The sequence below is a fragment of the Myotis davidii genome, unplaced genomic scaffold (assembly GCF_000327345.1).
Source record: "Myotis davidii unplaced genomic scaffold, ASM32734v1 scaffold573, whole genome shotgun sequence".
Lineage (NCBI taxonomy): Eukaryota > Metazoa > Chordata > Mammalia > Chiroptera > Vespertilionidae > Myotis > Myotis davidii.
This window is the reverse complement of record NW_006285997.1, coordinates 2,578,095-2,590,098: the sequence shown is the minus strand read 5'-3', so window position 1 is coordinate 2,590,098 and position 12,004 is coordinate 2,578,095. Positions and strand designations below refer to the sequence as shown.

The 12,004-nt window shown below is 50.3% G+C and overlaps 1 protein-coding gene across 1 annotated transcript in view; it reads right to left on the bottom strand.

Moving 5' to 3' along the window:
• AOAH (acyloxyacyl hydrolase) overlaps window positions 1-3,181 on the bottom strand; it is a 112,999-nt gene extending 109,818 nt beyond the window's left edge. Inside the window, exon 1 of the mRNA XM_006757197.2 lies at window positions 2,871-3,181. Within this exon, the coding sequence (XP_006757260.1) occupies window positions 2,871-2,997 (127 nt within the window). The 5' untranslated portion in view covers window positions 2,998-3,181. The remainder of the gene's footprint in view (window positions 1-2,870) is intronic.
• Window positions 3,182-12,004: the final 8,823 nt, after the last annotated feature.

Here is a 12,004-nt window from a genome sequence, read left to right as displayed (position 1 = left end):
GATTGGCTTAGGCCTTCTTCTTCTTTTTTTTAAATATGTTTTTATTGATTTTAAAAAGAGAGGGAGAGGGAGAGGAAGAGGGAGAGAGAGAAACATCAGTTGGTTGCCTCCTGCATCCCCTCACTGGGGTTCGAGTGCACAACCCAGACATGTTGCCTCCTGCACACCCCTCACTGGGGATGGAGGGCACAACCCAGACATGTGCCCTCACTGGGAATAGAACCAGTGACCTCTCAGTGTATGGGACGATGCTCAACCACCTGAGCCATAATGACCTGAGCATCTTGTATGGCTGCAGCGCAGCCCGCCTTCCCTTGCCCACTCGGCTGCCTTCAGTCCCTCCAGGAGTTTCCCCCAACAGCACTCCTCAGTCAACTCCATGGGCTCAAATTTCTGAGTCTGGTTCCCCGAGGAACCACTCTGAGACAGTAAGACACCGATTTGGACCACCTGCAGCAGCTGGTTCAGCCACAGTCAGAGCTCAGTAAATGCTGATCACACTGCAGGCTCCTCTTGTGCCCGCCTCTCTGGTTGTGATGACGACAGGGGAATAATCATCCCTGCAGTTAGCCAGACGCTGGGAGCTGGTGGGGAGGTGGGTGTTACATCATCATCTAAGCGGATGAGGAACAGACTCTCCGAGCTCTTGGGCCATGGAGTATATATTTTTAAATATATTTTTATTGATTTCAGAGAAGGGGGCGGGAGAGATAGAAACATCAAAGATGAGGGAGAACCATTGATCGGCTGCCTCCTGCCTGCTCCCCACTGGGGATCCAGCCCACACCCCAGGCCTGTGCCCTGACTGGGAATTAAACCGTGACCTCCTGGTTCATAGGTCGGTGCTCAACCACAGAGCCACCGCAGCCATGTAACTATGGAGTATTTTTATGGACAAAGTGAACTTGTGTGGCTAGCAGAGATGGCCACAAATTCCTTGACACTCACCATCAAAAGGAGGGGTCTGTGTCTGCTCCCCCTGAGTCTCAGTGGAGGGACCTTTGGCTGTTTTGATTGATAGAAGGTGGAGGGGGTAAGGCTGGGCAGTTCCCAGACCCAGTCCTTGACAGGTTGGCAGCTCCTAGCTCCTGTCCTTGGGAACTCTCTCTTTCTGGGGTCCCTGAGCTGCCATGTAAGAAGTCCTACTTTCCTGAGACTGCCCGGCCGGGGAGGCCAAATACATAAGCTCTGATGGACATCCCCAGTTGAGCCAACCTTCTAGCCGCCCCCCTCCCACAATGCACCAAACATGTGAGTGAAGCTGTCTTGGATCATCCCAAACCCACCCATCTTCCATGTGAACCCCACTTAGTGACCTCGGTCAATCCTACACGAAGCAGAAGAATCACCAGCCAGGCTCGGAGAAATCCTTGACCCACCACATCATGATACAGCAGTGTGGTCCTGTCTTAATTTGTCGTGCAGCAATAGGCATCCAGATAACCCCACCCTGGGCCCCCTCAACACCTCCTTGAACTCTCAGTGCCTCGCTGGGAATGGGGCAGGGAAGGGAATGCTTGGCTCGCGTCTGCTTGAAAGCGGCGGAGGCCCAATACCTCAGACGACTGCCTAAACCTAAACATTTAATTTGCAACCATCCTAGCGGTGGAACGTATTTCACTTGAGCCTTTCATCAGTGCATTTCCACTAGCCAGGCTGTAGGGTCTTGTTCTGAGGAAATGAAATGGTGGTAAATAATTGACAGAACCAAATAGGGGGTGAGGATGACCTCCCAGACATGGCCCCAGGGGGACACAGACCTCTGCGTCCAGGACTGGGGAGCGTAGCCTCACAGGGAACTTGGGTCTGAGGTTTCAATTTAAAAGGAGACAATTAGAGGTGTGTTCACATCTAACCACCCAAGGTCGTGGTTTTTCAAGAAACAGGACTAATTTAGATATTTTTTTTTTCTGTCTCCAGAAAAATGTGTCGGTGTCGGAACGTGTGTCCGGATTCTCCATGTGTGAGAGGCGGCCATCATGCTTGCACGTGGGGCTCTTTCTCCGAGTCGCTCATTGAACACTCGCTACGAGGAGTTCTGAGCCTCCTCGGCTCTAAGGACTGACCCATTAAAACACCTGCCACCGTTCAGAAGCTCCACGGATAATACGAATATCGACAGTCTCACCCTCCGTGCGCTTCTCCAAAAGCACCCCCAGAAACAACAACGCAACAACAATGCAACAACAACGCAACAACAACGTGGAGATAAAATACTTCATACAAGACGAAGGAGCCGTATCTCAGTCGGAGTTCGATGTTTCCAGGTGGCCCTCCCATGGTCGGCAACTCTGGGCGTCCTGGGAGAAAGGAGGAAACGGGGACCCTAGAGGCCTCAGTGTGTGCAAACACTCACTTTACACGCGAGATCCCCAGGCTCACAGCGTCTCTGGGAGGCGGGTGCTGTGTCTCATCAATAAGAACACGGAGAACTGGAGGGTTAAGCAGCGTGCCCGAGGCCTCACAGACAGGGAGGGGTGGGGCGGAGGGGTGGGCGGCCCTAAACTCAGCTGTGTCTGTCTGAGTTCAAGGTCAACCCTCTTTCTAAGTGCAACGCTACCTATGGTCCTTCTGCAAGGGGCTCAGAGCTTCCGGCTCTACTATTGCCAAGCCGGGGTCAATGCCGATCACCAGCTCAGGGGGTGGAGGGCTTCCTCACCAACCTGCAGTCGCAGGACAGCTCCTCTACAGGCCCAGGTGCGTGCAGTGCGACCCGCTCACCCCAAAGCTTTTGCCTGTTGGGGAGGTTCTTGGTGTCTCACTTGGATCTCACGGCGATGGATGTCATTAAATAGGTGATAATCTATGCAAGCCACATTATTCGACCACATTGCCATGACCACAAACAAATACGCAAATGAGGTACATACCCACACAGGTGTGCCCGTTGGAGGGCCTGGCGCCGGGCTGGTCATCGTGAGCTGCAGAGGCCGAGGTGTGAAAGGGCAGGAGAAGGAGCAGAGGAGCCACCAGAAGCACTTTCCGGGGGGACTTCATGTCGGGGCTCCGCACCAGAGGGGCCAGCCCGGCCGCAGAGCCGCTGGCTGAGTGAGGCTGACCTCGAGGCCACAGGAAGGACCAGTCTCGCCCTTCTCTTCTGTCCTCCGACTCACACTACACACACCCCACGCTCACACACGCACTGCTCACTCATATGAGACGAATCAAGGCACACACACACACACACACACACACACACACACACACACACACGTCACTGGTCGCTACTGCAGATCCCGAGAGCCCCGGGCTCCGGAGAGCGGGCGAGGGCCCGGCGTGCGGCTCTTCTGCGCTGCCAACTGCCCCAGAAGGAAAAGCCCCAGTTGCAGCCGAGGCAGGAACACGCATGTCTGTGTTTTCCCGAGGTCAGGGCCCACACCCCCGGAACCCCATGACTGCGTAATGGCCCCGGGGGTGCGCAGGAGGCACTTCCCCTTTCCTTATTGCGAAACTAAATTAAAACTGAAACTGCAGAAAGAAACCACTAAACCACAAACTCACAGCCTGCAGAACCGATCGTCTGTCCGTCTAGAAGTCCTTTAGTTTTGCTGCAAACAGCTTTATCTGGGGAGGTCGGGTGCCTTACTCTGTTGCTGGAGTTCTTTCCTCTAAAGAAGGTGGATGAGTCCCCAAAGGGCCAGGCCTCCTCCAGGCCTCCCGCGTGGTGTGCAGGACAGGAGCAGGCAAAGGGGCAGGGGCGCGCCTGGGTGCTGAGCCTCGGAAGGACACAGGGGCCGCATTGCCCAACACGCTGCTGCGGGGGGCTCCAGGCCGCCTTCTCCCCGCATTTCCCAGTGTTTGCAATCCCCACCTGGCGGTGATTTCTGCCTTTTTACAGACTGATTTTCTGTTTTGAAGTTGCGGACGGAATGCGGTTTTTGTTTTGTTTTGTTTTCTGGAGAAAACACACACACAGAATGGAACCAGATCATTGAGAGAGAAAAGACATATCTTGGGTGCTTTGTTTTCTAAAACAGGACACGGTAAGTCATACACATTCTCAGACAAGACAAGGGGCTGGGCCAAAGTGCCACCATCTAGATAAGCTGGCGCATGCCACTGGCAGTCTGCACGTGGGCTCTGAGGAAGCTTATTATAAACTCCATCAGATATGATGAAAGCTACCAACTCGGTCAAGGTGTCTCTCCGTCCCCTCCCGCTCCCCCACACCCCCTGCCCCGTTCTCCAGCTTTGGCATAGGACTGGCATTTTGAGTCGCTGCAGAATTTGGGGCTTGTATTATTTCTGTGATAGGCAGTTAGACATAAGCAGAGCCAGGACATGGGTGGGCCCGGCACAGAAGGTCACCAGGGTGGAAAGTCCTGAGGGCCTAGCAAAGCACAATAGTAGGGTGGGACCTTGCCCCAGGGTGACCTTGTTTGGACCCCTGACCTTTCCTCCCTGGAGATAACATCTGGGCCTCAGTTGTATTTCAGCTCCAGGCCCAGAAAAGCAGCAAAACCAGCCCCAGCTGCCTCAGGACCAGCTGCACTGACTAACTCTGCCCTGGTGCCGGCCAGTCCATCAGTGGAGACCCGGACCCTGAAAGGACACACCTGGAAGGCTGCTGAATATTCTATTGAGACCTTCCCCCGGGACCTCCCTAAACTCTCCCCCCTAAAACCCTCAGGTCGAGGACCCAGTGCCTCTCCCTCCTCAGAGCATCCCCCTTCCCCCCAGCCTTTCCATTTCCCCTGAGTTTTGCAGGGTCAGAGAGGGACCCAGAGATCAGGAAGTGATTTTGCTAACTGAGTAGAAGCAGGTGCATGTGCCCAAACACCACAGAACTGCCTTCCTGTCCCCAGGGTGGAGGGCTCCCCCTGTTGGCACAAGTGGCCCCCAGCCTGGCTGGTCTCATTTTCCCCACATGTTGTCTCTTTCCACTGAGCCCTGAGTGCCAATGACCTAGGGAAGTGATGGCGAACCTTTTGAGCTCAGCGTGCCAGCATTTTGAAAAACCCTAACTTAACTCTGGTGCCGTGTCACATATAGAAATTGTTTGATATTTGCAACCATAGTAAAACAAAGACTTATATTTTTGATATTTAGTTTATATATTTAAATGCCGTTTAACAAAGAAAAATCAACCAAAAAAATGAGTTCGCGTGTCACCTCTGACACACGTGTCATAGGTTCGCCATCACTGACCTAGGATCTCTGCCCAACTCACGGAAAGGCCTGGCCCGACCTCCCTGCGGCTCGCATAAACTGGTGGGACCCCGGCCCAGGTCGCCAGAGGACCCCTGCCTGCTAGATGCTCCAGGCCTACTTTCCCCAAACTCTGCCGAGAATGAGATTTCTTCCTTGAAGCACCTCGGTACCTGCTTCGCTCAGAGAGCCCCGACAGGCAGAGGGCTGGGGTTTATAATCCCCAAGCGTTCCCCAGGTCCTGGCTTGTTCTGTCTGAATACACTTCCCAGGGACTTCCTCACCTGCATGGGCCTCAGCCATCCCCTCCACAGCAAGTTCCTTAGGAAAAACCACAGGACCTGGCGGCAGGACGTGTTGTATAAGCGGGCGCTCTTCTCTGACCCTCTCCCATTCCCGACACCAAGCGTACTCATTGCTCCTGGCTTCCCAGGATGCTCCACGGTGGTCATCAGTTCACACCTGCCTCTCCTCCCCAGGCAGAGTCCATTTATTCCCCTCACTCAGTCCTCTCTCTGTTCTCTGCCAGGAAAACGGTATATTAGTCCATGACAAGGGCGCGTCAGCTTATTAAAAGAGTTCTGGACTTGCCCTGGCCGGGGTGGCGCTGTTGGTTGGAGTGTTGTCCCATATACAAAAATGCTGCAGGTTCAATCCCCGGTCAGGTCACATGTGAGAGGCAACTGATTGATGTTTCTCTCTCACATTGATGTTTCTCTCTCTCTCTCTCTCTCTCCCCTCCCCCCCCCCTTTCTTCTTCTTCTCCTGCTCCTTCTCCTTCTCCATAAAATAAAAAGAGTCTGGGCTTAGGATCTGGACACCATCTTTTTATGGCTTCCTAACTTGCTATCCTGGTGGGTCCAGGAAAATTGTGAGGCTTAAAGAGACAATGTGAGTAAATATGTATAAGGAAATACTGCATTGATGAGCATTAAAATGTTTCATTGAATAGCTTTCAAACTGAACACAATTACAAATACAATATTAAAATTTCTATTCAATGCCAATGTTTGGCTTCTAAATAAAAGCAAATAAATTTAAAATTCAGCCTCATTTAATTGGACCCACCGTTGTCCACAGGGTTCTAGAAAACTTTTAATCAAGTCACTCATTCAATGTCAAACTGAACACAATTACAAATACAATATTAAATTTTCTATTCAATGTTTGGCTTCTAAATAAAAGCAAATAAATTTAAAATTCAGCCTCATTTAATTGGACCCACCGTTGTCCACAGGGTTCTAGAAAACTTTTAATCAAGTCACTCATTCAATGCATGTTTATTGATGACCGACGACTGGTGACCACCGTGCAGTCAGGCACTGTGGCAGGCCTGGAAGTTAAGACGCCTGCCCTCACCGAGTTTATATTCGGTGGAGTCACACCTGACTTGCTGTGCCTGCTGATAAATCTACTTGAATGTGGTTATAGGGCTCCTGCTTCCTTCCTTATTCAGGCACCTGATTGGAGCAGGCAGCTGTGTGACAAGTGCCCCCTTGGTAAGTGCTGCTCCCGCCACGCCCACCCCTTGGCTCCGTGTTGCCCTGAGAGTGGGCGCAGAGGCTGGGCTCTAGGGCTCGTGGCATGCGATGGCAACGTGGTGACGGTAAGCGAATTCCATAGACATAGTGACACAGCTGCTTGTACCTGGAAATCGATGACCTGGGGCTTTTTTATCTGATCCTCATTGATCACTTTATATAAAATACATTTTATAGAGTCACAGACCCCTTTGCCATTCTGATGAAGACTCTGTATCTTCTTCCTAGAAAAAGGATTTTGTATTTGCCAATTTTAATGCCCAAAGATTTTTTAAAAAAATCGTGGTCCCCTGAAACTCATTTGTTTACTCACAGGTCTGGAAGGCCTTACTATCCTCAACTTCTTACGCTGCACTCCATCTGTGTGGATGTCCCCTGAACTGGTGGTTTCCTCTTGAAATGTAGGGGATTTGATTGAGAAATCGTGTAAAGTTTGGGCTACTTCCACATTAGCACCGTGATACAGGCTCTCTGTTGAGCAAGAGCATCGGGGTGAACGTTGTCCTGGGTCCGGCTGTTGTCAGGAGGTGATGTGCGGGGAACCCCGGCCCAAGGGTTGACCCGCTGGCCCCAAGCCAGTCACCCTGCATTGGCCTTCATTTCTTCTTCTCAGTTTGTGGCAATAAAACCAGCGTTCCTTTGTCTATTTACCTATTTGAGGGACCTCCTTCCTTTCTGTTTGTATCCTTCCTTTTGCCCCTCACAAAATCTGATGCACACCCTCCCGGTCACTCGGAGAAACCAGTGTGGGCGGTCTCCCTTTCCCCAATCTTCAGAGTATGGTCTCAGGGAGTAAAATGGTGACATCAATTCAGAATTAGTTAATGACATTTATTTTTTAATATGTTAGCCCAGGTAATGGCCCACCAAAGACGTTCATGGCCTAGCCTGGGAAGCTGGGGAAATGAGTTTCTTTCTTTTTTTGTTTTTTAAATATATATTTTTATTGATTTCAGAGAGTATGGGAGAGGGAGAGAGAAAGATAGAAACATCAGTGATGAGAGAGAATCATTGATGGGCTGCTTCCTGATCACCCCACACTGGGGATCGAACCTGCAACCCTGGCATGACCGGAAATCAAACTGTGACCTGGTTCATAGGTCGACACTCAACCACTGAGCCACACCGGCCGGGCCGTGAGTTTCTTTCTTAGTGGCTTCTCAGTACTTCGCTCCACGCAAGTGCAAGCACAGGCACAGCCTTAGGGCCGAGATGCCCCAAGAGGTGCCCGTGTGCAGAACCTCTAGCTCACGTGGCCACGTTTCCCTCCTCCACGGGGTCTCCTCTGTGTCCGCGAGAACTTGGCCTTGTCGAGGACGCCTGGCCTCGCTGGCTTTCCTCTGACGCCTTCGAATGCTTCCAGCGGGAGGTTGTTGGGTCCCGGCGACTCCATCCCAATCAGAAGTGGAAATACTCCCGTGTTTGGTTTTTAATTGATTCAATATTGAGGCCCATTAAAAATTCAAGATGAAGAATGGAAACTATTTTGTGTCATCTTTATGGATGTTTTTATTGTCCTGCCTTTCCACTTGGGAGGAGTGATTGATGGCACACAGCAAAACGCGCAGATCTTAAATGTTCAATTAGTCTCGCCACGTGTGCATGCGCGTGTAGCTGTCACAGTATTTCAAATGGAGTTTCTTGCATTACCTGACTTAATGAGCACTCAGATAGCTCCGGCACGATAGGCAAGATGCATAAATCAAACAATTTTTATAATTTGGAATTTCACGAGGTTTATTTAAGGTGCTGTGGGAATTACCATTTTAATACAGCGCCCCCGCCACTGCGTGCACAACCATGCCTGCTCTTAGATGCTCACGTGTCGAATGGATTGAAGTAAATTTGAACTCTATTTTTAAAATTAAGTTGCTCAAATCCTTGCCTTCAATAATATATAACTCCAAGTTTGGCAATTTGGTTTGAGTTATTTTAAAAGCACTTTTTATTATAGAGGTAAATCATTTTTATTGTTCAAAGATGGAAGAAAATGAAAAGGCTTCTCCCATAGTTCCTCATCTGTAGCTCTAGTCTAGATATAACCAACGTTTTCAGTTTGGTATGGACGCTCCCTGCCTTTTATGCACATAAAATTTTAAAATAAAACACTGTCACACATTTTTATAAACTGTTTTCCCGTAAAACTTACAGGAAAATTTAAAGAGATAAAAATCATGTCAACAATTATACTTCCAGACTTCCCTTTTAAACAGATAGATAGAGCGAGTGTATTTTATGGAATGTAAAAAAAGCCTATGGTTGGATTTGGATTATTTCCATATATTTGCTATTTTAAACCACTTTATATTATACATCCCCAAAGTGAAAAAGAAAAAATCCCAATCTGCTAATTGTTTCCTTAGGATACATTTGTTTTGTGGAATTGCTTAGTCAATGTTCTGCACATTTTTTACAGACTTTTTTCGTACATTGCAAGATTTCCCACGAGAAACTCTTCGCCAGTTTGTATTTCATCAGCTGCCAGGAGAGGTCTGAATCTCCCTCTTCACCGATAAAGACAGAAAATATGTCATCGTTGTTTTAACTTGTATTTCTTCAGTTACTATTTGAAGTCGGGCCCTATCTGGTGATATTTATCCACCCTGCGTGTTATATTTTTCTTTTTAAATGCCTGTTTCTCTCCATGTGTTTTTTCTTTCTGGGCTGTTCATGTTTTTCTTATTGATCTGTAACGCCTGTTTCTATATTAACGCTTGGGCTTTCGTACAGGTTACAGATCCTGTTCCACTTACGTTTCCTGTTGCAGTTCTGATGGGACATGGCAGGTCCGAGCGGCAGGGCCCCCGAAACAGGATGCAAAGCAGAAAGTGGGTGCGAGAGAGCCGAGCTGGAGCCCCAAGCACTGGCCAGCTCACCCGAGAGCCCAGGGGGTTCTGTCACAGAGGGAGGATTTCAAAGCATCTGGGGAGTGAGAGTGACGAAGGTGACAGGGACAAGGTCCAGGTGTGGGTAGGCGGAGAGGTGGAGAGCGGCGCCTGGAACTGGTGCGGCCACCCCCGGGAAGCCCTCCTGGGAGAAGCCGAGGAGCATCGAGCTGCTGCCTCTGCAGGAGCTGCCCTCACGGGGTGAGCCCACCACTGAGATGGGCCCTGGCGCGTAGCGGATTGATGGCCCTGTTGGTCAAATTTCACTGAAATGAATTCACTGTCAGTCGTTATCAAGGATGATGTTCTGTCTTCGGTGCCCTTTGACCCCGTGCTGGTGCCAGCAGCCTCACTACAAATTCAATAATCTCCGTCTGCTTCTCCAGAGGAGAGGGGCTGTGCTCTAGCTCCGGGGAAAACAAAGGGGGTGGGGGAGGAAGGAGAGGGGAGTGCCAGAGGGAGGCATCTGAACAGAAAAGCTGGCATGAAATTCAGAACACAAACTTCACAGCTATTACTAAGCTCACAGTCGGACTCATTCTACAAGCCATTCGTCACCCACTGGGGGCTGGACTGGCCCTGCAAGCCCATCAGAGCTCCAGGAGGGATGACACATCTCGTTTGCCTGGACGGGCCTACCTGGGCATCTCAGGAGGCGGTCCCTGTAGAGGCGCAGCTGCGTCCATGTCTGAGGTACCTGGAGTGCAGGGTGCAGCTGTCTCCATCCGAGACAGGTCCGGAGACCGCAGCTGCTAAGCAGCCTGGTGCTGGCGCTGACGGGGGTTGGAGGTGGGAGGAGGAATGTGGTCCACCCCTGAGGAAGCTGCATCCCGCTGATATTTCGTCCTCTGTTCCTCTTCACTCACACTTGAGACGTTCTCGGGCACCTGCTTTGGGCCACACCATGCAGGCATGGACGGTTCAGAGGTGACTAAAACACAGCCCTTGCTCTGAGGAAGCCAGCGCCCGGGAGAGGCGATGGGCACATGGACACTTGCCATTTGGTGCTATCGCTGTTCAGATGCACAGCCAAGTCCTCCGGGGGCCATGGAAACGGCTGCAAGTGACTCTGAGAAGGTCTATGCAGCTCGGGGGACCTGATGGTGAGGGGGATTTCAGCAGCAGGGCAGCGTGGAGGGAGGAGCTGTGAGCAGAGGCACTGACTTCGGGACATAGGCAATACTTTCAACAATAAAGATTAAAAAAAACATTAACACTCAAATAACTACCTATTGTCTAAAACAAATGCACTTTAAGTATGAAGACCTATGTAGATTAAAAGTGTGTCACAAGACAGTCAGTCATGAGGATATAAAGCACCGCATAGGGAACGTAGGTAATAATGTTCTAAGAACTATGCACGTTGCCAGCTGGGTACTGGAGATATCTGGGTGCTTTTTTTCTATTTTATGAAATTTATTTTATTGATTTTTAACAGAGAAGAAAGTATGAAGATAGAGAGATAGAAACATCAATGATAGAGAAACATTGATCAGCTGCTTCCTGCACACCCCCTACTGGGAATGTGCCGACACACACTGACCACCAGGGAGTAGATGCTCAATGCAGGAGCTGCCCCCAGTGGTCAGTGTGCTCCCACGACCAACCTTCTGCGGTCCCTCCCCACAACCCCCTGACAGGCAGGCCCAATCGGCCAGGAACGTAGGTAATAATGTTCTAAGAACTATGCATGTTGCCAGGTGGGTACTGAAGATATCGGGGAGCACGTTGTAAAGTATGTGACTGTCTAACCACTATATCGTACACCTGAAGCTAATCTGTATCTACAAAAGCCTAAGTGTCCGTTATGACCAGCCGACCAGCTGGTAGCTATGACATACACTGACCACCAGGGGGCAGGTGCTCAATGCAGGAGCTGCCCCCAGTGGTCAGTGTGCTCCCATGGCCAACTTTCTGTGGTCCCTCCCCACAACCCCCTGGCAGGCAAGCCCAATCGGCCCCTATCGCTGGCCAGGCCAAGGGACCCCACCTGTCCACAAATTCGTGCACTGGGCCGCTAGTATAAATAATATTGAATGTAATGTGTAAAAGTGTGTCACAAGACAGTCAGTCATGAGGATATAAAGCACCGCATAGGGAACGTAGGTAATAATGTTCTAAGAACTATGCACGTTGCCAGCTGGGTACTGGAGATATCAGGGGGAGGACATTGTAAAGTATGTAACTGTCTAACCACTATACCGTACACCTGAAGCTAATCTGTATCTATAAAAGCCTAAGTGTCTGTTATGACCAGCCGACCAGCTGGTAGCTATGACATACACTGACCACCAGGGAGTAGATGCTCAATGCAGGAGCTGCCCCCAGTGGTCAGTGTGCTCCCACGACCAACCGTGAGTGCACCTTAATTCTGGAGAGCAATCTAAGCATGCAGAGCCCTTAATGCATCAGTTCTATGGAAGTTTGTCC